We start from the raw sequence: 27,963 nt of genomic DNA, 5'->3' as shown, positions 1-27,963 counted from the left end.
TTCTTGTACCTACATGAATAAAATAATGATTAAAGCACAATGCAAAATACATGTTCAGACGTTCCTTCTAAGAAAAGGCAAAGATTTTTCAAAATTTGTCTGTCTGCACTGGGAATAAAGAGATATGTCTCATGAAAAGAAATTTTATCTGAAAGACAGTTATGCTAGAAGGATCACATGAATACACAGTTGCTGACTGGGGTCAGCAGTGTGAAGTTCTGCAGAAAAGTCTGCCTTGAAAGACAAATAAACAGAACGTTGGTTACAAATAAGCATAAATTCCCAGTTTAAGTAGCACTAACCTCCCTGCTTTGTATTGTTGGAGAGAGATTAAAACAGTAGATGTAAAGTGCTTCTGAAAGTATGCTTCCTTCACCATCTTAGTAACCTTTCTGAGTCACTGCTTTTTCTTGTAGCATGGTGTTTCCTAGGTAATTAAAAATAAATTTTAAATGGAATTTGCTTTTGCCTCTGAAGTTGAGAAATTGTGAAGAATGAGGTAGATATTTCACTTTACAGCTTTTTGAGGAAAAACTTAGGAAAAAGCCATGCGAGAAAACACATTTTAAATGTTTCAGCTTCCCAGTCTCAAGATTTCTTTTTATTAACCTTTCCACCATCCTCCCACCTTGATGTAGTTTTCCTAAAATATTCCAGGAGTTTCTGATTGCAGGAGGTACTAAGCTGGTCCCTTGCATTATCAGATATGGATTTTCTTTCCATGTGGTCTATGTTCCATGATAGAGTATACTCAGAATAATCAGTGCAAAGCTTCTTTAATCTTTCTTTAAAAGCTCACAGAATGTCATTATTGCAATTACAGAAGATGGGAAAGACAATTTTGATTTAAATATGTAAGCCAGACACTCTTCTTTTAATGGTGTCCGTGCTTTTCCTAATAGTGAGAAAATCTCTAATGGCAGGTGCTGACTGAGTTTCCTGAACAAAGTCTTAAGCCTGTAACTTGCTGCTGCTTATATTCTTTTTCTTTAACTTGAATTGAGTGATGAATAATTCAAGTCTTATAGGTATTTAAAACATTATAAACTTCTTTCACTCTTAATCTTTCTAATATTTCAATTAGTCTTTAATAGTTGTGGTAAATCTCTATTTTTGTGGACAGTAGAAATTTCTGGGTGTGCCTTTCTAGTCCTGAAAGGGTCCAAAGAATTGATGGAACTTATACACTATGCTTCTAGTATAAAGAATTACTTTAGATCAGAGAAATGCTGGTCGGAAGGGACTTCTGGAGGTCATTTAGTCCAGCTGCCTGCTGAAAGTGGTACTGTTGTCAACACTAGATTGGGTCAGCTTTGTCTCGTTGAGCCTTGAAAACTTTCAAGGATGGATTCTGCAGTTTTGTTAGGTCATCTGTTCTAGCGCTGCACTACCCTCAGAATGGAAAAAGTTTTTTTCCTGGTATCTGACTTGAACTTTCTAAGCTGCGATTTGTGGCCCTCCTCCCTTGTTACATTGTCTGCTGTTGCTTGGGAAAGTTTGGCTTTGTCATCTTTGTAAAGGTTCTTCAAGTAGTTGTAGGCAGCTGTTAGATTGTCCCTTAGCCAGTCTAAACAAACCCAGTCTCTCAACTTTTTCTCATAGGTTAGATATCCTAAGCTTTCTGTGTATTTATGAAAATGAAACAATCCTTTAATGTTTAGAGTAGGTAGTAATGCTTTTTGTCTTTTTACTAGAATTGACATCGTGGAAGTTTTGAAGGTATATACTAATAAAGATGAATGATAACATACTGGAAATACTGTTAAATTGCTGTGCTTCTCTCTTTTCAGGCTCTCCGCTATTTGGCAGAGTGCCGTGCCAACAGAGAAAAGATGAAAAGTGAATTGGGTATGATGCTCAGCTTACAGAATGTAATACAAAAGTAAGTTTGTGGTGATGCAAAGTAAAACGTAATGTGCTGATGCAAAGTAAAATTTCATCTATGTATTCATATGGTGAATTTCTGTTATTGCATTCCTTTCTTCCGTGTCAGAGTTATGTGACTGCAAGCAATTAATAGTTTCTATTTTATACAATATAGTGGAGTAATTAGACCCAAGTATACAATTTGAAAGGCATTTGTCTATCAACAGAAGTTTCTTGCCCTTGTTACAAATAATTAATTTTCTTTTCCCTTTAGTTTCTCTTATATACCTCCATTACTGTATCGGGGTGCCTTCCACTAGTGCATTAAATGGAATTGGTCAGTCTGTCACATTTGGTCTATTCTTTGAATTCCTCCTTTGGGGGAGAAAATTGTGTGTGGAACATAGTGTTTGTTCTGATACATCCAGCTTAAGTATGCTGTTCTGTGTTGAAGAAGCATGCCTTGCAGGTAGAGCAGAAGTTAGTAAGGTTTGTAGTGGTTTCTGATTTCTGTGTGTGTAGAGCATGTCAACTGGGCTTGTCTCTCAAAATTTGGCACTGTTGTTTTTTGTTCAATATCACCAAACAATGAGTCTTTTGAATACTGGGAGATGTGTGGCTATCCACACAGTAGAGAGGATACATGTGTATACTTATCAGTAAAAGTTAATATGATGAAATAAGATGAATTATTATTAGCAAAATATCTTTCAACATCACTCTGTCATGTATATCATAAATGAGTTTGCTGTTAGGTTGTCAGAAAGAAGGAAATTATTTTCCGCACTTTGATAACACACTAATTAACTGGACTTTCCAGATGTAAACGAATGTTCCTTAAGGGAGGAGAAGTCATTGCTGCACTGAAATGCGTTTCAGAAAAATGTTTAAAACAATTATTGGGGGGGGGGGGGAGATGAAACACAAGTAAAATCCTGTATTAAAGATCTGAGTTCAAGATTCAAAACCTTCAGTTCTTTTCCAGTCAAATTTTTAGTACTTTAGTTGTATCTCTAAAGTACCCTTACCAAGCCTGTACAAGAACTTAGGTAAACTTAACATTCTCTTCTATCAATACTGTCAAACATGTCAACATGTCAAAGGATATGCTACATGTTGGTGGTTTCTTCTAGAGAAAACATGTATCTGAGGACAGACTTGGTCAGTTCCTTCACCCCACCCCACCCCAGGTTTTGGCGGTCTGTGGGTGGTTTTTTGTTTGCTTTTTTTTTTTTTTTTTTTTTTTTTTTTAAAACTTTGACGCTGCTGACCTAAAGGTTTTGAACATAAAAAATGAGAGGGCAAATCTTCCTGGTATGTTTACAAATCCTACGTGCTGCATGACTGAAAAAAGAAATTAAAACTCTGTTTACCTTTACATGCTTCATTAGGTCCCCTACAACTAATAAGATTGTGTACTGGCATGAAATTTAGCTATATGCTTAAATATCATCTTGTTATCCATCAGTTATCACAAACTCAAGCATTTAGAATAAATGTCTTAGATCAGAAGGTAAACTAATTGACTAAAATTCAAAAGTGAACAGTTCTGACAAACTTTATGAATGCTGTAATAATTGTAATTTTTTTAAATGACAGGTTTTTTAAATAGGTTGTATGGAAGAAATGGAATTAATAAACCTTAGAGTATTCAGCTTTTTTTTTTTTTTTTTTTTCTTTTTTGGAATGATAGCTCATTTAAGTTTCAAGTGGGCATGTGAAATGAGGTGTCAAAGTTGTCATGAAACTGTAGTTTTCCAAATTGTAAGCTGTATTTGTACCACTCCTCACATTTGGGTGAGGATCTGAAATAATTATTATTTAACCTAAAAAAAAAATCTAGCAAAAAGCATTTAAAAGCTCAAATATGTAATCTGGAAGTAAAAGATAAGATGAGTTATGCACAAGCATAGTTAAAATATACAGAAGTCTTTGCTTACTACTTTAATAGTAAAAATAATAAATGTTTAGGTAATATCGGAAGCATTTGTTTCAGAAGTTGTTGCTTTTGGTATAGATTACATGCCTTAAGAGTTTGTTAGAATGGATACATTTTGTGTTATCCAGAAGAACTTTTCGGAAGGGGAATGGTAGGTTCATTATCAGCCTCTGTGGTTTACAAATATTACGTGGGAAACAATCCTAATTAGAGCTTTGTTTAAAGAATTTTTATGAAAGGTTCTTGGGTAAGCAATGTCTTTTTCATGCTTCAATTTTAAGGGCAAGAAGAGTGTGGAGTTCAGAAACTTGCAGAAAAGGAGAGATAAGTCAGTAGAAATGTTGCTGATGCTTTCCCCCCCCCCCCCAAAAGCTCTTTGACAAGATTAAAAACATGCATTTGATTTGTGTTCTTGTTACATTTGGAAAGTATGATAACATGAAAACTTAAATACACAGCATCTTCAAACACAAGACTGTCATGTGCTTGTCAGGATTTTAGCCTTTAATGTTGACAGAAAATGCTGAAAGTAAGTTTTGTATTGCCTGGAGAAAGACGGTAGAAAAGTGTTGAGAAGATGTATGAAAAAGTATTTTTGTCACAAAGCAATGTTTTTCTTGGAGAGAAAGTCTGCAGCGGAAAAAGCAAGGCTGCGTATCTTCTGCAGGTTTGCTCTGCAAAATGGAGGCTCTACCTTTTAATATGATTTGAGTCTCAGAAAAAATAGTAGTCCCTTTATCTGGAACTAAACAGTAAGTAATAAATGCAAAGGTAACTGCTTTGGTGTTAATGATTTCATTCTGTTTGTTCTAGTGTACTTTCCAGTATCTGCATATCTAGCTCATCTGTTTATCTAATCTAATACCTACTGATGATTTCCACAATTTAATTCAAATTTTAGAGGAAAATTTTTGTGATGTGTTATAAAAATATGAACAGTTCATCAAATGGGATTTGAACTGAGATCAGTATTCTGCTTTCCCATTTAATATGCAGTTCTTTCACATGAGACTGAACCCAGCATGGGTAGCATTGGATAGCATTGTTCCAAGCTATCTTGAAATGCCTAAAACCATGATTACTATCACAAGAATTTTTCCACTGCTCCCTTGCCAGGTGATTGAGTATATGTGTTTGCTTACATGTATTTGTGTAAATAGATAAAAAGGAGAGGAGAAATTGAGGATCACTGTAGAACAGTGTTTCAGTGTATTCTAGCAGTCATTTAATGTTAAAAACTGATTTAGTTGCTGGCTTTATGAATTGTGTGGAGTACTTAATGTGTCCGTATGGACTTTATAGAGTGTTATTAGCAGCTTCTAGAATTAAAATTAATTAGATTTTATAGCCTACAAGGAAATGTTCTAATTTGTGTTCAGAGTGAAAGTGACTCTTCATGGACAGGAAAGGTCAAAGTTCATATTTTTTCATAATCTTTATGAGCATCATAATGGTACTCTTTAAATATAACTAACATGTATTTAAAAAAAAAAAAGATGAGGAATCAATATACTAAGTAGCTCTTATTATGGAATGGCAAATTACTGAGAGTAAAATATCAATTACTTAGCTAAAAGAGCTTTTCAAGATAGTCTTCCTTTGCCAGGGTGTCAGATTTAACAAGCTGAACTAAATCCAGTGCATTAATCAGCTCTTCCAATTTATTACTTGCCTAAGAAGATTAGGGCAATTAATGTGTTTAATTAGAGTCCCTTGCAGATCTAGTAAAATACATGCAGTCTGTAATTGCTGACTTCTTACTCAGTTTTAATTTTGGGTAGTCTTAATTACTTTATAGTTTTTGCCCGTTTCAACAAATAATTAAATTTTCAAAGTTTAGTTTTATGATGTCGGAAAAACATCAAAGTACTTCAGGTAATATTTGCAGAAACTAAAATAGTAGGGATGAAGTATCACAATAGCTTTTATCATTTTTGTGGTATGACATACTTTTGACCCTCTGTGAGAAAGAAAGAACGGTTGGGAGAAAATGGGGAAAAGACCATATATATATACCAAGAAAGTGAATGGAATATTTGAAGGGAAACCGGATCATGGAAGGGATGTTGCCATATCATAACTAGCTGCAAGATGATACTTTGTGTGGAAATGACAGGCAAAATATTCTGTAAACTGTTCACATCTGCTGTATTTATACATATGTGCTGTTGATTGGAATACTTAAATTTTCATGTGAAAAGGAGAAGAGAGTAGCTTTTTACAGACACTCGAGATTTTATTTTTCTGTACGCTATTAATTTAGTAATGTTATAATTTTTGTAATCCTTGGTATGTGCTTTTTAACATTAAAATTGAGAAATGACTGAGGACTGGTAATGGAAGGCCTGATTCTGTTGTATGATTGGTTTTGGACTCTGTTGTGCTTCTGAATCTGTAAAAAGAAGTTATTTTCTCTGAAAAGCAAGGGTATCCTCTGTCTTAAATATTCCTGTGAGCAGGAGATTCTAAAACTGTTGATTTCAGAAGTTATTTAAAAGTTATAATCACCTGCAACAAGAACAACAACACCTGTACACCTGTCTGTCTAGTCCATGTTATCTTTCCTGGCCTGGACTCCAAGCCCCTCTGTCTTACTTCTTGTAGGTAAGTGTCTTGCCCACTTAATTTTGTCTCTTAGAAGGTAAGTGCTTCTAGAAAATTACTCTCTTTTGGTTGTTGGTATGGACTCTTTGGACTGTGGGGCTCCAGTCTATTCAGTGCCGTAAGAGTATGCCTCTTAATAATAGATGGTCACATCAGGAAAACGTAGTGGTGATCTGCAGCCTTATTTAGCATTAAGTGGCTTAATATCCCCTCCCCAGTTTCTTTAAGGAATCTCTTTTTATCTTATTATATGTTTTTAATATTATGTGTTTCAGACGTGGATTGGTAAAGGCTGTTTGTGGAAGTTATTTCTGAAGAAATGTTCTGTCTGTCAAAAGCGTCGTGAAATATTAGGGAGTACAGGCAACGTGAGTTTGTTGGTTTGTTTTTTAGATATACCATGTTATTTGTTCTCAACCACTGAATGTGCCTTCTGTCTGTTGCTGCTTCCTGGTCATTTGGAGGAGGGGTGGGCGGGTGTGTACGTACGTGTACGTGTATGTACACTGGGGGAAGGGGAAGAGAAGGAGGAGGATGGGTTCAGTGCTGTAGGCTGTCTCGATCACTGAAGCATGTATGTGGTAAATTCTTTCTTGTTCTTTTTGCTTGAGGGGTCGTGACGAATCAATGAAAGTTCAGACTTTTGCACAGTTGAGCAGTTAATTTGAAAAATGTTACAAGATTTTTTTATTTTTTTTAATCACTGTAGTGTGTTTAGCACATGAAGGACATAGGAAGTCGTGATCTCAACACAGGTGTGGGCACAGAGACAAATGGTAACAATAAATAAAATGCACAAAGCGTTAGGTAACCAAATGATGTAAAATTCTGTTTGGATGGTATTAGTATTAACTGGCATTTTAGTTGTGACCCAGTAGACTTGTTGGAAAAATCTTAATGATTTTCGTGAGATTTTAACAAAATAAGATGTAGAAGTCTAGAAAGTTGACTTCAGTTTTAAGAGCAATCGAAGACACTTACACACTTGTTAGGTTTGAAATGTTGGCAATTTAGTAATCTAAATGTTGAAATGTTACTGTGGATTTATATTTTTCAGGAATTAATGTAATTATCAGTCATTTAAATAATCTCAACCTCTATTTTGAGAGGGTTTTGTTTTGTTTTTTTTTTTTTGTTTTTGCTATGGAGCATTATATGAAAACGTATCTGACTGAAAGGATCCTCAACCTGTGGGGAGATACTCAGTCATTTTGCTTTTGACATTCTGTGTCTTTCATCTTGGGATATCTCTGTAGTCAGAGGTATTAGGAAATCATTGTTTATTCTTGTACAGAATTTGTTCATACAGTGAACTCTGTTCAGTCTGCTGTCTGTACTCTGTCAATCTAGGTGGCTGTCAGCCCATGAGTTTAGCTCTTTTGTGTTTGTATTATTATTTTTCATTTTGTTATGCGTTTATTTTCTGTAATTTCCATTATGATGTTTTTGACTGCAGTTTAGTTTCAGTTTCTGCTCTCCAAACTACTGCTTTTACCTTAAAATGTTCCACTTGATATCTGACACTGGTGTCAGGGTTGCTGCTTATGCTGCTTTTCATCATCTGATGTCTGCCTCAATTTACTTCAGGTGCTGTTAGTGCATAGACTACTGCCGTTGGTATCCTAGTACTATACATTTGCCCACTAATGAAACGATGGACTGATTACTTTTGTTACCAGTTTCTGTGAGGTAGTTGCAGTTAATGCTCAGCTTTCTTGGTATGTCTGTAAAATTACGGTCATTGTATTTTAAGAGTTTCTCTTTTGTCCCTTTACTTTGATAGAAATATTTCATTTTGTTTGTATTTATTGAATTCCCAGTTGTCTAATTGACAAGTTGTGAAGTAACAAAAAATGTCATTGTGAATTCAGCTGTCTTTATCAGTCATTTATATAACATAAGATTTAGTCTAGCTATAAGCCTTTAAAAATCATGGCCTCTAGCTGCCTTATGATGACTGGCTTAATATATGATAAAAAGTAATGCTAGTTTCATGCCCTGTTACCTAGCCGCAGAGGTGTCTAACTTTTACAATAGTGATTAATGTACAGTGTCTGAAAAGCCATATGTTACCAAATTGTAGGCTCCTAAACTTGGAAAGGAATGTTCAGTACCAGTTACTGAGTAAATGGACATTAATCTGGTGTTGGCTTTTTGGCAGAAAGGGCCGCAATCATTATAATTGCTTTGAGTGCTTTGCCATTGTATTTAAATATGAAGAAATCAGTTGGGAAGTTGGAAAATGAACTAGTAGCTTTTCATTGTAGGCAAGAAATGTTGTGAAGCAGTTATTGCAGCATAAAAAGGTGAATTTTGAAACACTGTAGAAAGCACGTGAAGTATAAAAGAGTTTAATAAAAATAAATATTTGAAAGCCTCTGTGCTCAGTGTGTTTGCCAGTTTCTTTTTTATTTCGAAACTGGCTGGACCAGGGAGTTGCATATTTTAGAAAGTCTGTAAGTGTGAACTTTAATTTTTTTAATTGTTCTTTAATTCTTATTTTTCTGCAGACTTAAATTTATATTAAAACTAACTTCTGCTTCTGAAAAACATTTTTTTTGAATGTAAAAAAAATGAAGTGATATACAGGCAGAGTGGCTGAATAATTCTGATATGTTAAAGTGAACAATATAATCTGAATTGGCATTTATCTAATTGCTGACTGTATGGTAAGAAAAAGAATTACTATCACGCTGAATTTAGTGCATCAAGACCTGCCTGAGATGGCATGCTGAAAGCAAGCAGTTTGCTTCTTTGTAACCTGTTTTCCCTTTCTGTGGTGGTCCTCTGTACTGAGACGGGAGGGAGAAGATTTTATGTGGATTGGCAGAAGAGTCAGGGATAGTAATGGGAACACAGGGTGCCTTTAACACTCAATAAACCTTGCAGTCAGCTGATGTCGAAAGCATTTTAGAAACACAGTGACCTTCCCTGGTTACTATTCAGTTTAAAAGGAGAAATGCTGAGGTAGGTTCTTTTGATACGCTGACTCTTTCTGACAGCTTGCTAAAATAGAGAACAAAGAAGGCTCAAGATGCTTTTAAAAAAAAAAAAAAGGGGGCAAATTCTATTCTGAAGTATTTTATAGCCATGAAAGGTGCAGGTGGACAGTATTGTAGACTGGAGCCATTTATCTATGAAAAGGGAGTAGCTAGACACTTAGCACTACGATGTTTCCCAGCCTTCCTTGCCAGTATCACGTCTGCATTTAGCTTACAGTGAGCATGTCCACAGGTGATGCCTTTCTACCTCTTTTGACCTTGCTGAGCATGCCAAAAAGATTGCAGATTTTTATTAAACTGTAAGTGCCCAGATTACTTTTTTGCCAAATGCTGTTCAAGCAAGGAACATAGGTGCTGGTGTGATTAGAATTTTATTATCTGTAACACCCACATGAGACTATTAAGTGTCATAAAGGGAAATTCTTCAAAAAAATAGTTGTTATGAAACATTCTTCATAAGCAGTTTCTGAACGGAACTGTTATTCCATAAGCAGGTGAATTTTATTCTAGAATGACTAAGGTATTCAAAGTAAAGATATTATTCTGAATTAGAACTATTTTTGTTCAGGGAAGTGTTTCTATACTTGGTTGTTCTGCAATACATATTACAGAATACTTGCTCTGCAGGATTTCTGTCAAATTTTCCATGTAGGAAGCACTATGTAATAACTTGGAACAAATTAAAATGGTTAACCTATTCTGTAATACAGAGTACTTAATTATCAAGTACACATCAATATTAAAACATTTTTCTTTAAATGTTGGCACATGCTTCGTCCTATTTTGTATGAGTGGCTAGCTGTGAAACTGCTAATTCTGGCTTGGTTTAAAAAAAAACAAAAAACATCGCCAACAAGTAGTTCAAGAGTATGAAAACAAGCTGTCTAAATATTGTTGCTTTCAGAGCTGCCTACTTCAAATCTTTGCTGAATCAGTAAATATGATCAATATTGGCAAAATGCATCAACTATAAAACTTCCATATAGATAAGCCTGTATAGACTAAACCTGCATCTTTTGCTCTGCTGCAGGTTGATGTTGTAGTTTACTTCTAAGTGTTCACGCTGATAGAAGTAGTGTTCACACTGATAGAAGTAGGTTATGTGAAGGGAAACTTTCTCTGTAAGCTTGCAAATTGTTTTTCATTCCCTCCACTAGCTTTTAGGAAAATAAACAGATGAAGATTGCTACTCAAAACTGAAATAAACTGTTTCCTTAAAGACATACAGGGTTTTTCCCAATAATAGTGATAAACTATCATCATATATTATGATGTGATATACTTAATGGTATTACAGTGATGATAATACAAGCAGTGGTATTCAGCTTCCCTAAAGATTTTTGGAACAAATTAAAGTACAGAACCTAATTCAAGTACTACCTGCACTCCTGTCTGCCTGCTACTGCTTTATGGCTAGGGAGAGTTGGGTTTGTTATTCCAGAATTTGGTATCTCACACTGCAAAGGACTGAAGGGAGTTGTTACCCTTCTGATTGTTTTTAACCCTGATTAGGTTTGTTGAAGCTAAATAATGATTATGATTTCTGCCATATAAATACATTAGGTGATTACTGTTCATTAGCAGGCAAGATGTTGGAACTAGCTACTGTGAAACTCAACACAGAGTTTGTCTGTTATGCAGACTCTTGTCTAGCAAATGCTACTGAAGCATCTGAGTTTAGTTGAGTTACAGGGCTTGGCGGTGGGTTTGTGTGTGTGTGGTGTTTTTTTTTTTCTTTTTTCTTTGATATAGAGAATATGTCCATATGGTAGATACCAAGCTGTGGAAGATCAAAAGTTGATCTTCCATTTAGCATATAAATAGCAAGAGCTGAACAAAATTGGATGAATAGCTGTGATAAGCATATGGCACATGTTCAAATCTGTTATCCCATTCTTGAGAGTTTGTTCCTTTCTAGTGATCGCAGGACAATAGAATGAATTAGTGGAATGCTCTCGGCACTAGATAGTTATTTTGTTTTCTTAAATGTTTAAGACCATATCACAAGCACTAACTTTACAGAAGTTAATGGAGTTGTCCTGTGATTTTACTCAGGTTTACAATATGTCTTTAATACTTAGTGATTTGGTTTTTTTTTTTTTTTTTAAGTAATCCTGAAAACATTCCAACATTTACATTAGTTTTCTTTAAATTTCTGAGGTTATTAGGCACTAGGACTTAATATTTATGCCACTGAGCAGGAACTAGTAATTAGTGGCAGTAGGACATCTAATTATTGCTCATAATTTCAGCAAAGTATTTCTTGTTTTGCAAAAAATCAACTTCTTGAAGTCAGATTTCCTTTTTCTTTTCCAAACTTTTCTTAATTTAATATCTCCCAGCGAAATTATCGATGCTAATAATGTGAGTAAAGACTGGAAGACATGCCAAGGAGGGTCGGCATCTTGCAGATCTGGAAAACTTTTTAGAAAAGTCTGTCTGGCAGTGTCTTGTTTGTGTGGTACACTAACCTGGGAGTAAAGAAAGGTGGCATGTAGCCTATGGTTGATGCCATTAGAGTGCAGTCACATAACACATACTGCACTCGGGCTTTATGTACATTCATCAGTGATCTGGCTACTTGATTTTTGGATGTAGAGATTCATAGTGCTACAACTTGTCATGTTGCTCTAAATTTGCACAATCCTATGTGTTCTGTTGCTTTTTTCATATTCTATGTCTATGAATTCTTTTTCCCTATGATTAACTCAGTGTTACACTGATATATTGTTTCTGGCCAAAGTAAAGATCCTGCCGTCTATATACTTGAGGATTTAGACTTCTTCCTTTTAAGAAAGCACGTGGTAATCCTTTTTGTCAGCCACTGTAAAATGTTATCTGGTCTTTCACTGGCTGTTTCAGGACTGGAGAAAACTGAGGAGGTGGTGTACAGTAAGGGGTAGCATGGGAATAGAACATTACTGGGGCTGTGAGGAAAGTGTGCCCTAAAGTGATGCTCTTTTTTGTGGTTCATGACTTGCCCATTGCCTGAAATGAGTCAGGAGACTAGCCACATGCTTCTGAGCCTGATATATCATGGGATGCACTAAAAGCTCATGAGAGAGAGCATCATTTTTGGAGATGAGCAAGAATTTTGCCCAGGCACTGGAGCAAAACAGCCAGAAAAACAGCCAGATCAGATAACTGTCTTGAAACAGATTGCTTTTTCTGTAATACCACACTCTTTCTTTAGGCTTGTCATTCATGCTCAAAGTTTAATCATGTCAATCACTGGGGCTCCATCTAGAGTCAAGGATTGGTGGCTTTTTTTTTCCCCTTATAGAATACAGCAATTTTTTGCAGCTTACTGCTCTTTTTAGTTATTGCTAGAGACAATTTCTGTCTTTGAAGATAGGAAGAATAAACTTGAAAAGAAATTGGTCATCTGGAAATAAATACATCAAAGGCTTTGAAGTTATGGTTGATATGAATATCAATTTGTTAGACTTTTTTTAAACCATAATTCAATCAAATGATAAATCTCTACCAAGCATATGCTTTAGCTTTTCTAATACAGCCGCATTTGCCCAACAGTGCATTTAGATCGAATTCATGCCAATCCATTAAGTTCTTGCTTGTGCTTTCAGTGCCACAAAGGATGCTGCATTTATTGCAGTGAATGAGGCTCATTACAGAAATGAAATGATGGTTGAAAATACCACCACCTTAAGAATTTTAGGGGAAAATATTAACACAGTCTTCTGAGGGCAGTACTTGAGTGTGTAAAATTTGATTGGGATCAAATGGAAATACTTAATTTTATGTGACCGCGTATGTTTTCAGACTTCCTGGAAAGGTGCTTGAGGTCATTCTAGGAACGGAGTGTCTCAAACTGGTATTCTGAAGAAAAATGTTGCATTCAATCCTTTGATATATTAGACTATCACTAATTTGCATAAGAATTTTATGTGATAAGAGTGCATATGAAATTTGAGTTGTTTTTACTTGACACTGAACATGCAAGAGTAGGACACTAGTTTTGGGATTCAGTTGAACTCTTTTAAAATAAATGAGCCTTAACTTGGGTAAGGAAGGTAATTCTATTCTTTTATTTGTTAGACTTGAAAAGTGTTGTTGTGTGTTTTTAAAATCTGTGCTTTAAGATACTATTTTTCCATTAGTGTGTAAGCTCCTTGAGATGTCAATGCAGGAAACTTTACTTAATCTGACTTTAAAAGATAGAGGCCCATTTCCTTTAAGTTTTGTGGATGGGTTAATCTTCACTTCACTGCTGCCGTCTCTGATTGCTTTTATAGTCCCGTTCTTTGTTATTTTTTTCTCTATATTGGTTTCTCAGAAATTCCTGAGGAAGAGCATGGTTATGAGCCATACAATGAATGTCCAAATACATATATCTTTAGTACCAACACTCTGTGAAAGTGCTACATCTATTACGTGTGTATGGGAGGTCTGCTGCAAATGTAATGTTGTTGTATACCAATATCCTGCCTATAGCTGCTTGGATCTTAGGAGGGCTTCTGGGAATGGGCTGTTCTATGATAGAAAGAGTCTATTTCTGATTGCTGGTTTTTTGCAGAGGTTTCTCAGACTTGGGCAGGTAATGAGCAGTGGCTTTTTGTCACGTGTCCAGATTTGAAACTGTCACCCCCAACTCCCTTTTTCAGAAACTGAGAGTGGTCGGTTGGTCTTTCATCTGTGTCTTATTCCTGAGGAGCCTTGGGGAAAAGGTCCATTGGTATGAGGCTGCAGTTGGGCCCTAGGTTACAAGCTGAGTACTCTTGAACTACATCAGGTCTTGTTAAAAGAGATGAGAAAAATGTAAACTTGTGAAAGAGCTTATTTACATTGACATTTCGATCTGTGTATTGAAATGACTTGAGATTGTAATGTTTCTTTGGGTATTCCTATGTGATCTCCTTTTCAGTCATATATTAAATATACAGTACAATTATTGAATTCATCGACAGCTTTTTTGTGATTTTACTTAAGGGAGAAAACTTAGAGCAATGATTTCCTAAAATAAATTTTGAATCAGTAAACTGTGAATTTTTAACATTTTGTAAGAAGCTACTGAACCTTATAATTTAGATACTTTTTCTCTGACTGCTGTTAGTAAAACCAGCCTTATAAGGTAAGGTGAAAACGTTTGAAATGCAAACTGGCAAGTCTTTTTGACTTAGAAAAGCAGAGGCTTTCTTCTCAATCTGTCCATGCCTTTAGTTTGTGATATCTTAAGATAAAACATGTAAGGAGTGAGCATTGAACAACAGAAGTCTAAATATGGGAACAAGTAAGTTTCTGAGGAGAAATCAAAATAAAATTACACAGCTGCATATATTTCAGACATTCTAGATTATCAGGTGTATTAGAGTTATGTAAACTGGCCTGCAGAACTTTGGAAAACAATACATAAGTGAAATAGTTGGCAGGAGAATTAAGTATGTTTTTGAGTTACTTGCATGAAAGTCCAATTTCTAAAATAAACTATATTCTGTTTTGGTTGCGTGGCAGGTTATAAGCATTTGCTGTTTCTTATAAAAGTTAAATAACTGAATGTGCGCAGAAGTATTCCTTTTCACAAGTAGGTAAAAATAGATATCTGCAAGTAGATAAAAATGGAAAATAAAAATCCTGTTTGAATTTACCTAATCACTTCTCAATTTTTAATCATGTGTTCAATGGGTAAAGTTATTATCTTTCTCTTCTTATTGTGCATGGTGGATAAACTGAGCAAGTACAACCAAAAGCAACTTGATTATAGAATTGAAACTGAGCTTCATATTTGGAATTAAATGACACAAGTCTCCTTTTGATAGAATCTGGGATGTCACTGAATCTCTGACGAACAAAGATGCCCTCTTTAATTTGAGAACCTCCTGCCTCTATGTTAAACTCTGTAGAAACACACTAATGAAATTCCATTATAGTATGTTTGTTGTCTCTCTGTTTAGCTAATATGTCATTAGAGCACAATGTGTGCTACAAAGGAAATGTATTTATTTTCTGTGCTTGGTGCACAGGGTCTGCTGTACTGAGCTGTGTTATGGTTGCATCTGTTCCCTGTGTTTGTGTGTGAGAGAGAGAGAGATTTTATACATCTATATACACACATACGTACACACATCTATAAAATATCACATATATAAGTGTGTATTGGATCTGTGTATATGTAAAATATGCATATACAATATTTTAGCTTTAAAAAAAGTGTGTTTGTTTTTTGTATATGTGTGTGTGTGTGCATATATATATAACATATATGTATTTGTACAAAGGGGGAAAATCCACTCATTTAATATGTCTTCCTCATCCTTTGTGCCTTTTCTAAAGGAAGAAACACACCTTTGTTACCTTTAGATACTAGCAAGACTGTCAGGACTCTTCTGTTAACAGTTGTGATGCTGTGCGTGTGCTTGGATCACATGCTGGTTATACAACTGTAGTGCTGCATGCTGCTCACACTTTCTTTCCAAACACAGGCATGCTCATGCATGCCACATATGCCTTCAGGGTTGTGGTCAGTAATTTTCCTGTCCTTTAAGTTTAGCTAAAACTTCTTATAAGGTCTTGCAATGTTAGTAAAACCTCTGCAACACTTGTGCCATTTTTACAAAGTTATTTTTACTGGTATTTAAAATAAGGACTATTTCTTGCATCCTCTTCTGACAGATGCAGCACATGTCACTTGGATTCTGTGTCCATATTACTGGTAGAGCCAGGCCTTGTTTAAACATAATGGAAGGACAGGCAGCAGTCTAGGATGACAGGAATTCAAAAAGACAGTGAAAATTAAAGGTTTGAATTTCTGATAGGCACCTTCTGAATCTTGCTGAAGTAGTATAAGATGTTACCAGTTCTTGAGATGCTATTAACCAGCGGTTACCATTTCCCTGGCAGAGTAGTAGAACACCAGTCAGTCCATAGTGACTCTGTAGACCTGCCTTCACTGGTGAATAAAATACTATACTCACGTTTGAACTGGGGTGGCTGAAAGACTAGCAGTTTTCTGCTGCTCTGCTGGTGGCAGGAGGCTGTGTAGGACAGCTAGGAACAGTATCTGCAGCTACTGAAGCACGGTTCATTAGAGGGCCTCTGTCAGTGCCCTCAGAATCTTATTCTCTTAAAGTTGCCATTTTTCTTATTTCAGTCAACAAAAACACAGCCCAAGTGTTATCTTAATTTTTTTAAAAACTTCCTCTATTTTACAATGTATTAATTCTACATGTAGTTTAGTTGTTTCTATCTTTATCAATATAGTATATCAAGGAAGAGTCAGTGTTGAGCATCCCCTTGGTTTTACAATAGAGAGGGTTTATTATACTTGTTTATAATCCAGATACTTTTTTTTTCCTTAGAGTTGTTAGGATCCTTTGTATAGCTGTTATATGAATTTCTTTAATGAAAAAGCAACAAATTGATGCAAAACTTGTATTCTCTCATTTTACCAGTACACTGAAATTGTAGAAGGCTTTGTATGGGACTGTATGTGCATGTGGTGGGTCTTTTTTTGTGATTGTTGGTTGTTTTTTTTAAACCAGGTTGCTGATAGTATTGCATTGCTGCAGAATAAAACTTTGGCTTATACCTTTATTGGGGATTGTCTTGCAATCTGATAGTCTTAATATTATATCTGTTTTTCTTTCCCTTATGGTCCAGTGTCTTAATTTCATGCTGCTTCTGTTATTACAGAAAAGTGTCTCTTATAAAGAGAATCTCTTGAGCAATACAAGATTAAAATCACGTGTTTGGGGGTTTTATTTAATTTTATTTATTTTTTGATGTAGAAGGGGTTACTAGTGCTATCACCTGTAACTTAAAAATGGTAGGCTATAAAAATCTGGTATTTGGAAAAATACAGAGTTCAGAGTAGCTTGTTTAAGTGTGTGTATACACATGCATTTATTTGTATAGACTTGTTTTAGGAATGACTTAGAATACTTATCAAGAGCATATTTCAATTTATGCTTTCAAATAAACAGGTTGTTTGGATAGTACAATTCATCTTATGTCATTAATCTTTAAACTATGCCAGCTATGATTTTGGGAGCGTTAAACATGTATGAAATTCACTATTGGTTTTACACATTGTTATGCATCTTATTTGCTGTCATATTGGCAACTCTGAGTTCCTTTTTTTTTTATGGCCAGTATTGTTTTAAATATATTTTATTTCTCGCTTGTCTCTTTCTGAATTTATGTATTTTTTTGATTCTGTGACATCCTCATGATGCAATAATACAATTGTATTCAAGTAAAAACTCTTACTAAAACAGTCTAGTGCTTGCTGTGGGTGGGATAGTGAAATTTAAATAATGTTCTTACTAAATTGTAAAAAAAAAAAAAAAAAATCCTATCCATATTAATTTTGGTAGAAAGAATTTGCTAAAACTAATGGCTAGGTAAATTTTTTAGTGTCTTGATAAGCTGCCACTTTGCACAAGCTAATATGCCTGACTACCTGAAGACACCAACTTGCAGGGCTTTACTGTTTAACTTTATTGACTAAATTCAAATACTTTTTCAAGTTTTCTATTACTTTATCCAATAAAGTGTGGTAGGATGAAGTAGAAATGTTTGTTTGTTCCCAGCACTCATTTCTATGAACTAATTAAAGCATTTGTTTCCTTGTAGGTAAACAGAAGGTAAGCATGTATTTAAACTTGAGCACATGCTTAACTGCTTTGCTGTTTTTGGTCTTTGTTTGCTTATTATATTTAGACAGTATCTTGCAATACATCATTTTTTTAAATGCTATCATTGTACTGAGTATTCACAAGAACTCACTTTTTCCTTTCCAAAAGGATGCTGTCCAAAACACAGCTGCAGAAAAATAAGGAGGAAAAAAAAAGACTAACTGGGAGACCCACAGGTTGAGAACTCCTAAGATACTTGCATCAGTGTTCTTTTCTGGCCATATGTTAGGATGGATAAAGTGTTTAACGTATGGTAGTTAAGGAAGTTAAATGGAAAAAAAAAATACTAAAGGTACTTTTTACTTATTTAGTATTTGCAAACCAAAGCTGCAAAGCTGTGATTCATCATTTTAAGATTAATTGAAGGTTAATGCTGTAATAATTTTGTTCCTGCCCATACTTTTAAATCATTGGCCTAATTAAAACAGTGCTGTGTTTGGACAATGGATTTATATTAGTACCTTATTATAATCAGTTTTGATTAAGCATAAAGCATAAGGAATAAATACATATTGTCTATCTATATTTTTTCCATCTAAATAAATGTTACCATATAGCTCTAACCGCAAGTTTTAGGCTAATTGGAAATATTCTTTGGATTCTTTAAGAAAATCTGGGATCCTGCTTTGCTATTGATACTAGGTAACTTCAAAGAAGAAAGCAGTTCGAAAGATTACAGTTTTACAGAGGAATTATTTTTATTATCTGAATGACAGAGGTGGAAGATGACATGTTTATCTAAAAAACAATGGGAGGTTTTTGGTTTTTTTAAGAAATCAGACATGACTAAATTAACAATGGCGTACTGAGCATCTAGTGCTGCATTTGCTTTGCAGTTGTCAAACTAGTGTAAACTATATTACTGTAGTTTGAACTTGCTTATGATGTTGGAATTAAAACAGATCAAGTGAATAATTGAAGTATGGAAAAGGAAATACTCTTTCAAAACGTTTTCAAAAAAGGGTTTAGCTGTGGTTTTGGGTCTCTAATTGGTATGATGCCTTCTGGGGAGTGAAAATAAAAATGACTGAGTTCTTTTACAGCAATAAAACATAAGTGATAGAACAGAAGCTCATGTATACAAACCTAGCCCAAAGATTCTGGTTTCAGCTAGAAATGAGTGATGAATGTTGGCTGAATATTCAGTTCCCTGACTCCAGTAGGGTTTTTTATTATTATTATTTTTAAAGGAACCTTTTAACTTTTTTTTTTTTTTTTTTTTTTGCTACATATTGACTGTATAATTCTATTTCTGTTGTAACAATGGAGTATTCCAGTTACTGGGATGTAAGTGGCCACTGTTTGGAGTACTAATGTAAAAATAAATCCTTACAAATCTTAATGCCCTTTTTCTTTAAGGACTACTACGCCAGGAGAGACTAAACTCTTAGCTTCTGAAGTGTATGACATCCTACAGTCTTCCAACATGTCAGACATGGACAATATGAATGAGATGAACTATCGTCGACGGAAAGCTCAGTTTTTCTTGGGCAGCACAAATAAACGTGCCAAGACAGTGGTTTTACATATAGATGGCCTTGATGATTCGGTAAGGAAATCTTACATGCTTGTGTAAATAAGGCATGCTGTATTGAGATGTATTTTGCACACACGAGTAATGTGTGCAGACCACTTCTGTAGTGTTATCAGTTGTCAGCAACTTCTGTGAATCATATTTTGAATCGCAGTATATGTGTAAAATCTTGCATAAGTTAACCTTACTCAGAATGTCTAAAGAAGATATTTTAAGGCAGTTTCCTTGATGGCTTTGATATTATTTTATAAACCATTCTGCTCCCATCTTTCCCAATTTTCTTTCCTTTTTCAAGAAAGAATGGAATAAACAAGGTACCTTCAGCAGATTCACTTAATGATATTGTGTGATTATATCAGTATGTTGAAGTAAAACACAGTTTCCTTTTAGTCATAAGAGATTTCAGACACTTTTTTTTAATTATTATTCTAAATTAGAAATGCTGTGGGAGTTTTTTGTTTGGTTGATTTTTTACAGTTGTTGTTTGCTACATCTTTTCATTGTCTGTGAGATCCTTTCTACTGTAGTGACCAGAATGGCATTTGAGTTAATGAGGTCTCACTGAGTCTTTATGTAATGTCAGAATAACTTCTACAGATTTATCTACCATACCCCTGTAGATAACGCCCTAGGGCCATGTTTGCCTTTTTAGGGCTGCCAAACAGCATGTAGACTGTTAAAGCATGTTATCCACAAGTGCCCTCTGAACTCTGTATCTTCAGTTTTGTACCCATTTTAAATGATCAAACCTGATCCTTTGCTTTGTTGCTTTACGTTTTGCCAAGTAAGCGTGTCCACAAGCCCAGTCTATCAGTGTACCTGTCATCCTGGATAGTTAATTCCTTTAGAAATAACATGCTGCTCTAGCTCACTTTATGCAAAGTAAATATTTTTTTACAGTTCTGTCCTTCCACCATTTGCTCTGTGTAGAAAGGCAGTGCTTTGTCAACATCACTGGCTTTTGTACTCTGAATTTTTATTTTTTTTAATCCAGTCCAATTGGTTGTCTCCCATTATGATTTTCAGACTGTAGGTGGTTTACTTGTTCATGGGTCTCTCAGAGCAAGAAACTTCATTCACTTTTACTTGACCAGTTTAGATGTACTGACAATAGCCTCATTCTATCTTAAAAGCTCTTTTTTGTGTTTCTTGACAAATAGAACTTACCCAGGTCCATGGAATTTCTCTCAAGTGTTGAGGCAAAAGTGTTCACTGCTATTCAGAAAAAAGTGTAGGATATTTAGATACTCAGATCCAGAGAGCAAAACTGCAGGCTTCTGTAGTTGCCTAGAGCACACCAGCATGTTTTCTTAGCTAACCATTGAAGAAAAGAAAAATCTTGACTGTGCGCTGGCTGGAGACAGCTAGTGTACATAGCTTTGTATTTCACTAGATGATTAAAGAAAAGCTAGTGATATTCCAGGTGCCCACTATTACCCAACAGTTAAACATTCATATAATGGTGTTTTAAATGCCAGGATAAGTTGGATCCAGGAGAATGATGAAGGCTTGTGAGTAATAAAAGTGGGTTAGTATCATGCAACAGTTTATTCCCAACTAGCAAAGAATATTAGGTTATGCATATGTGTGTTAGAAGGCATAATAAGCAAATGTGGAGCTGTGAAATACTGTTTACAGTTTACCTGCTCTTTCCTCATCTAGATTTGAAACAAAAAGCTATTCTTTGGAATGATTGCAAATGCTAAAAATGTTTATGGATTTTGAGACCTCAAATGATATTGATCATCCCAGGAAAGAAAGGGGGAAGGTTGGTGGTTGTTAAGTATGTAGTAGGATGTTTATATTTTAAGATGTAATTACCAAATTTGATGATAAGCTTAAAAAGGGGGTGGGGGTGAGGAATCGAAGGAGGAAAAAAAACAAACAAGGTAGCACTTCAGGAGTCTGACTGTGGCATCCCCTTGAGTAAAATTGCTAGTCTCTATATTTTAGTAGGATTTGGTAGGGTGCAGTAATCTGTGTTCAGTAATCTAGCTCCGTTGGAAGCCACAGCCTTTACTGCTGCCTAGCATTTGATCAGCTTTTCCAGAAGGTGAGTTAGGGGAGGGACTTCTGTTTTTAATAATTTTCTTGCTGCCCTGTCAGCTCTGAATGATATGGTAATTCTGAAGAGCAAGAAAAGCCATTGCTCAGGTTATTTGGAAACAGGAAGTAAAGTTAGTCCTACGTCACAGGTTCACCAACCTCTTATGTAAAAAGGGTGTGCAAGAAAATAACCTTCTGAATTTCACTTGTCCTACCCTGTGCCCATGCTTCAGGAGTACTGTTCAGAAAAATATCTCACTGTATTGTTGGGGTTTGTGCTTAACTGCCACAATTAGACATATTTTGCAAAATATATTTGTACAGCTAGACTGGAGGCTGCCGAACTTCCAGCTTTTTAAGGAATTTGTGTGCACCCTGGTAAGTTTTGTCTTTGAGACATGATTCACCAGTTACTGATCATTGTAAGCCTGATGTAAAATTAGTATAATCTCCACTTACGAAAACGGACGCACCTGTCTTGACCTGAGCTCTTGGAGTGAAGAGCCAGAATCTGTCACAGAATTGCCTACACCCATGTAATCACAAATTCTTTAGGCTAATAAGCTATGGATGTATTGCTTCTCATGTCTGGAACTCACTTTGACTTTCATTTATGCAAGGCAGCCTATCATCTTTGCATCAGATATTTCTTGTGTATAAGAAATGTAGCCCATCTGACAATGTTACTTTTTTTAACTGTCAGAAATGTTGATTGTTTCAATACATAAACATACATAAATTGTTTCAACACATATGTTAAACTGCTAACAACAAACTGCTTCAGTTAGTTCTTCCAGGGACTGAGAGTTTTACTTTTTGTGCATGAAACCGTCTTTGTCCCAAGTACTGACCAGTAATTATTTGATAACTAACATAAATATGCTTTGAAATAACTGATTATTGAAAACCTTGCAGAAACTTGCAATAAAAGCTAAATGAGATACATAGTTATTTTGAACCTGTGCTAAGACTTGTCAAATTTTCTGGTACAATGCATCTTTTGGTTTGGGGGGGGGTTGTTTGTTTTTTGTTTGTTTTTTTTCCCCCCTTCTGTGCTAGCAGTCTCTACAACTATATTCTATTCCTTCTTGTTTTAACCATCTTGTCATGCAAATAGTAAAAGAAAAAAAGTATTAAAACATTCTAAGATAATGTAGAACAGATGTAAGTAGTACAGGTCAATGCAATGTTATTGCACAGTAGGCGATGTCACTTGCTTTAAACATAACACTCTGTGGTTTATCAACCAAACATTTTCCCCTTGAAATAAGAGTTAAGCTAAGGCTGTGATGTCCATGAGCTGCCACAGATGAAGTAGCTGAAGGATACAACAGCTGCTTTGATGCATTCAGTCAGTACGAATACAAGGTGTCTGATAAACAGCAACTTAAACACTAGCTATTCATCAATGAGCACTTCACTCAATCAGAACTTAACCACAGGGGACTGTTTAGCTGATCATACGGAGAAAAACATTCTTTGCTTTTCAGCACTTTTCTCTGATTATTTACAGTTGATTCCATCCATGTTTGACTTCTAAAATGTAAGCATTTTTTAAATTCTTCTGTAGCAACAGAGTTTAATATTTGTTAACAAAAATAAATGTAACCTGTCCTAGTTTTGCTTTTATGAAATTGCTGTTGAGTAACCATCTGCCTTCAGACGTGCAGGAATTCCTTACCACTAATTGTTATCGTTTTCACACAGTGTCTTATGTCAGTATTTGAATTGTGCCTACTTTCTTTTTTACTTTTTTTTTTTAGTCTCGAAGGAATCTTTGTGAAGAGGCCTTGTTGAAAATTAAAGGTGTTATTAGTTTTACTTTTCAAATGGCTGTTCAAAGATGTGTGGTCCGAATTCGCTCAGACTTAAAAGCAGAGGTAGGTGCTAAATAACTCTCCAGATCTCACATCTATTGCAGTTCTGTCACACTAAGCTTTTATGTTTTTTGTGTATTCTTCCCCTTGTTGAAGGCTTTGGCAACGGCAATAGCATCGACCAAAGTCATGAAGGCACAGCAAGTTGTGAAAAGTGAAAGTGGAGAGGAGGTAGGATATACCTCTTTCTCAGTAGTGATTAATTTAGGATGGTTGGATCTTTAATAACAGCACCACTGTGCCCATAACATCTGGTGCCAGGCAACATTTTTTTTAATTGGGAGTACTACATATACAGTATAAGGAAGATAAAGAATATCCTATGTAGGGACATATACCTATAGAGCAGTTTTACAGAACTTATCATTGAACTGTTTAAAGGAAGGGTAAAAATAGTATAATTGTTTCTGTCCTTGATGTTACGTTCTCCTGATCTAGAGATGATTGCCTTTTTTTTGGCAGGGGTTGCTGAAGTGCTTCTATTTCACATCTACAGTGAAAGAACTGTTTTTTTTCATTTATATGACTTTTTTTTTTCTTAATCTCTTTTCATGTTAAACCCAAACTTTTCTTGTGCATCTCCTAAATGTAATAGATTCCAGATATATAATAGGGCCCTTTTAGATACTCAGTTTATGCGTGTGGGGGCGAGAAATCTTGAAACATTCATGCCTATCATTCTGAATGTATTGATGTGTGTAATTTTCACTTACTCTCTTCAGTTACAGCATCTGACATCATCTTAATCTGTTGCATTTATCAGATGCTGGTTCCGTTCCAAGATACTCCAGTAGAAGTAGAGCAGAATACAGATCTACCTGAGTATTTACCAGAAGATGAAAGTCCTACCAAGGAACAAGATAAAGCTGTGTCTCGTGTTGGGTCACACCCAGAAGGTGCAGCAAGCTGGCTCAGCACAGCAGCAAACTTTTTATCTAGATCTTTCTACTGGTGACTTGTCTTTGGTGTTAAAAGACTGTGTGAACCAACAGGGGGGCCAGTTTTCCATTTGTGTGGTGAACTGCCAAGTGCAATTTGCAATAAATTACCACAAAAATTTTAGGTTACGCAAATGTATGCTGCATTTTACATTTTATTGGACATTTAGCCTGATAAGGCAGGGGTCAAAGAACGGAGGCCTCCAATCAAGTTGTCCTTTCATCTGTTTTTCATGTAGATTTTATTGCTTCACTTTTTAAAAATGGGTCCACTGGTATATACCAAACATGCGTACAGAGCTTTAAGTTTGACTTCACATGAAACACGTGGTAGGGAAAATGCATTTAACTCAAGTCTCAGGGCCTCTGTGAAAGAAAATTCTTAATAGCTCTAGTTGTGCATTACTTAAAATGCCTTTTTTATTTCTGCATCACTTTGGACTAATGCTACTTTGTTTAATTTTCTAGATGTTGACTCCAGAGAAAAATATATTCTGCCTCTTTTTTGCCTTTATTTTTGCCAACCATGTTCACAGATTGAGCATGACATGTTCCCTTTTTGCTATTAAAATAGAATCACTACAGACTTGAAATTTATAACCCTTTAATGCATATTGAAATTTTTTCTAGCCTGCCCTTAAACCACAGGAGTGTTAAGAAATAAGGGATTGAACAAACAAATATGTATGCATATGTTGTACAGTAAATAAACTAGAACATATTTGTAATGATGGGTGTGACTGACTCATGTATATAAGTAATAAATACCACTGACTGCTACTTAGGCCAGTGAAGAAGACTGTAGCAAAAAAGCTGTGGTCTAACTTAGTGATGGCCCATTGCAGCTCTGTCTTCAGAGACTGGGGGAATGTAGGCCTTATTCAGTTAAGAAATGGTGTTTACTGTTAGCAAATGGTAACTGCAACTTTATAAACTTGAAGAATAAAGCAGAGCTGAATGCCTCTTGCCACAGTGCCACTGTCATAAATTTTGACTTCAACCCTTTTTCACCTAACAGAAATCTGATACGTAATTACTGTTCCCTCCTTATGTCTTTCATGAGACTCCCATGAAAGTACATCAGCTTAAATAAGCTTAAAAACATATGCAAACAATTGACTTTACCTTGTTACTTACAGACAGTGTAGGTTTAAAGATGTCTGGGTAATTTTTTTGACCAGAAACAATGGTAAAAGCAAAACTTTTGTAGATAGAGGATAATGTATATCTGAGATGTTAATAAGGACCACGTGCCTGAGAGGATTTGATATACAGTGCTTGAAAACTGCAGTGGCACTGCTTTGTTGCACCAGAGAAACACAGCTGAGGATTTTAATAATACTATAAACCTCGTTATACAATGCTTTTTTTGTGGTAATGTATTTACTATAATACTAACTATATTTAGCACTTGGAGACCGAGACAAAAGTTTAATACATCAAGGTTATTCCCCTGTGCCTATGCAGAAGGAATAAAAAAACATTCACAGGCTGCTCTAATATTACAGAAATGCAGACGAGATGATAACATAAAATAATAATGCAGGTCAGAGTTCACCCACTCAAGTTAACTGTCATTCTAGGACAACAAAGAAACGAAGCTTGTTGTCAGATTAGATGTCCCATTTTTTAATATATATAGTTTATTTTTGATTCAGGTTTACACGCACAGATTGAAAATACAGGCTTTTCAAGGCATGTATTGCTTTAAATATGTAATACTGCTCATTGCTGTCTAGAATGTTACTGTACCAAATGTGTTTGAGAAGTCCTCTGTTCTATAACCATGAATGCAGAGTTTATTTTTCTGCATTAACATCTGTTTGCATTTGCATTACTGCACATCTATTTACTAAAAGACTACACCCTCTGGATATTAATGGTTCAATACCAGTAGGTATGACAGTTTGTGCATTCAGTCTGTAGGTGTGCTTTTTTGACAGTATTGCGTCTCTTGTAGAACAGTTCAAGGCATCTGTAAAAGTTTTTGAAATATATTGTAAAATAATAAAGGATAATATTACTAAACAAAATATATGGCTCCTGTTGACTTTTATATGTTCTGACATTCTTATAAGTTTTTTGTGGTGTTAAAAGTACATCATCTTCATCTTGAATTTAGCAAAGAAGAATGCAAACACCCAGTCACTGTCAGACCTTTGCTGCATTTCCTGCATATCACATTGGGGTTTGTTGCATGTGTTTAGAACATGCTTGCATTTTAAACAAAGTATTTGTAAAGAGTAGTTAAATACAGGCTGCTTAAGGACATCATCTCAAATTCATTTTCTCTCTCTATATATATGTATGTATATATATGTATGTATTTTAAGCCATTAGTTTCTTTGACTGATAGTCTCCAGTGTATATTTCAATAGGGAAAATTAGAGGCATTAACATTCTTAGAGATCTCTGATTTTTGGGAAAGCAAAAAAAGGCACAGTATAGTCATTAAGTTTATGTTCATACTTTTTCAGAGTCCAGATTAAGGATAAGAAAGTCCTTCTACTTTAACTTAAGCAGGTGAACAAAACTATTGCAAAGTTAGAGGCTTCAGAAAAGAAGCTGCATTGAGAGTAAGAGCACGAGTATCACATTGCACCAGTTGCAAAGTGCTGATTGCCAAGGAAGCTGCCACCTGCATCAGGGTTTAAGTTCCTGAATTGTCCTAGGGTTATAGCCAATGTAAAGCATAATGATCACTACCATGTTTCTTCATAATAAGAATAAATGCTTATCGGATAGGTAGAGGCAATATTGAGACTTGTAACTGTGACTCTGTAAATAGCTGTCATAATACTGGAGAATGCTTACAGTGCTGTGAAATACAATATAATCTAGCTTTCTCACTCCGCAAACACCTATAGCTTGCTCTGTACAAAAATAGCTCATGTTGCTTAGTTTTGCCATAGGCTGTGTAAGCTGATGGGGAGGCTAGCGTGTGGGACCAATTCAAAAGGAAAACACTGAATACCTAGGTAGATGTAAACTGGCAGGTGTGAAGTACTCCTGTAACTGCCTGCAATGTAAAATAAAATGTGGGTGCTCCTTTTTGCCTGTGAACAATTCTCCAGCTGTCAAACAGCTGGGTTTACAAACATATCTAATAAAAATCATCATCAGCAGTCTTTGCTATGTTCTTTTTGCAGAGGGCTGCATTGTGTAGCCTTTTCCGTTTATTCATCTGTACTTAAGTATTTTGAATTCCTAAAATGTAAATAAAACTATACGTTAAGATTTGAAAATAAATGAAGATGGGGGTGAGAATAACCTTGCAACCCCTCTCATAGATTCTGGTTGTAGTTTTTCAGGAAAAACGGAGAGAATGTTATTTGGCTAGAGGGGGATCAGTGGTGGGTTTACTGGACACTTCTTCAGGGAGGTACAACATCCGATTAGCCTGAAGGGTGAGACTTGCAGTTAAAATTTCTGCTCTAAAGCTTAATATAAAGCTGTTTACATGGAGCAGTCAATGCTCTACTTGCTTAGCCTGCTTTACGTGC

General features: G+C 35.4%; 1 protein-coding gene across 5 annotated transcripts in view; it reads left to right on the top strand.

Moving 5' to 3' along the window:
* Positions 1 to 26,493, top strand: part of ARMC1 (armadillo repeat containing 1) — a 32,286-nt gene extending 5,793 nt beyond the window's left edge. For 4 of the 5 annotated variants that reach the window (XM_067290502.1, XM_067290503.1, XM_067290504.1 and 1 more), the window contains 5 exons: positions 1,791 to 1,882; positions 19,425 to 19,614; positions 23,409 to 23,525; positions 23,619 to 23,693; positions 24,286 to 26,493. In XM_067290502.1, the coding sequence (XP_067146603.1) occupies positions 1,791 to 1,882; positions 19,425 to 19,614; positions 23,409 to 23,525; positions 23,619 to 23,693; positions 24,286 to 24,477 (666 nt within the window). In that variant the 3' untranslated portion in view covers positions 24,478 to 26,493. The remainder of the gene's footprint in view (positions 1 to 1,790; positions 1,883 to 19,424; positions 19,615 to 23,408; positions 23,526 to 23,618; positions 23,694 to 24,285) is intronic. The other variant, XM_067290505.1, reaches the window with a different exon arrangement.
* The last annotated feature ends 1,470 nt before the right edge of the window (positions 26,494 to 27,963 follow it).

This window comes from Apteryx mantelli, chromosome 2, assembly GCF_036417845.1.
Source record: "Apteryx mantelli isolate bAptMan1 chromosome 2, bAptMan1.hap1, whole genome shotgun sequence".
In the NCBI taxonomy this organism is placed as follows: domain Eukaryota; kingdom Metazoa; phylum Chordata; class Aves; order Apterygiformes; family Apterygidae; genus Apteryx; species Apteryx mantelli.
Note: the sequence above shows the minus strand (reverse complement) of the source record. Positions and strands in the feature narration are given on the sequence as shown.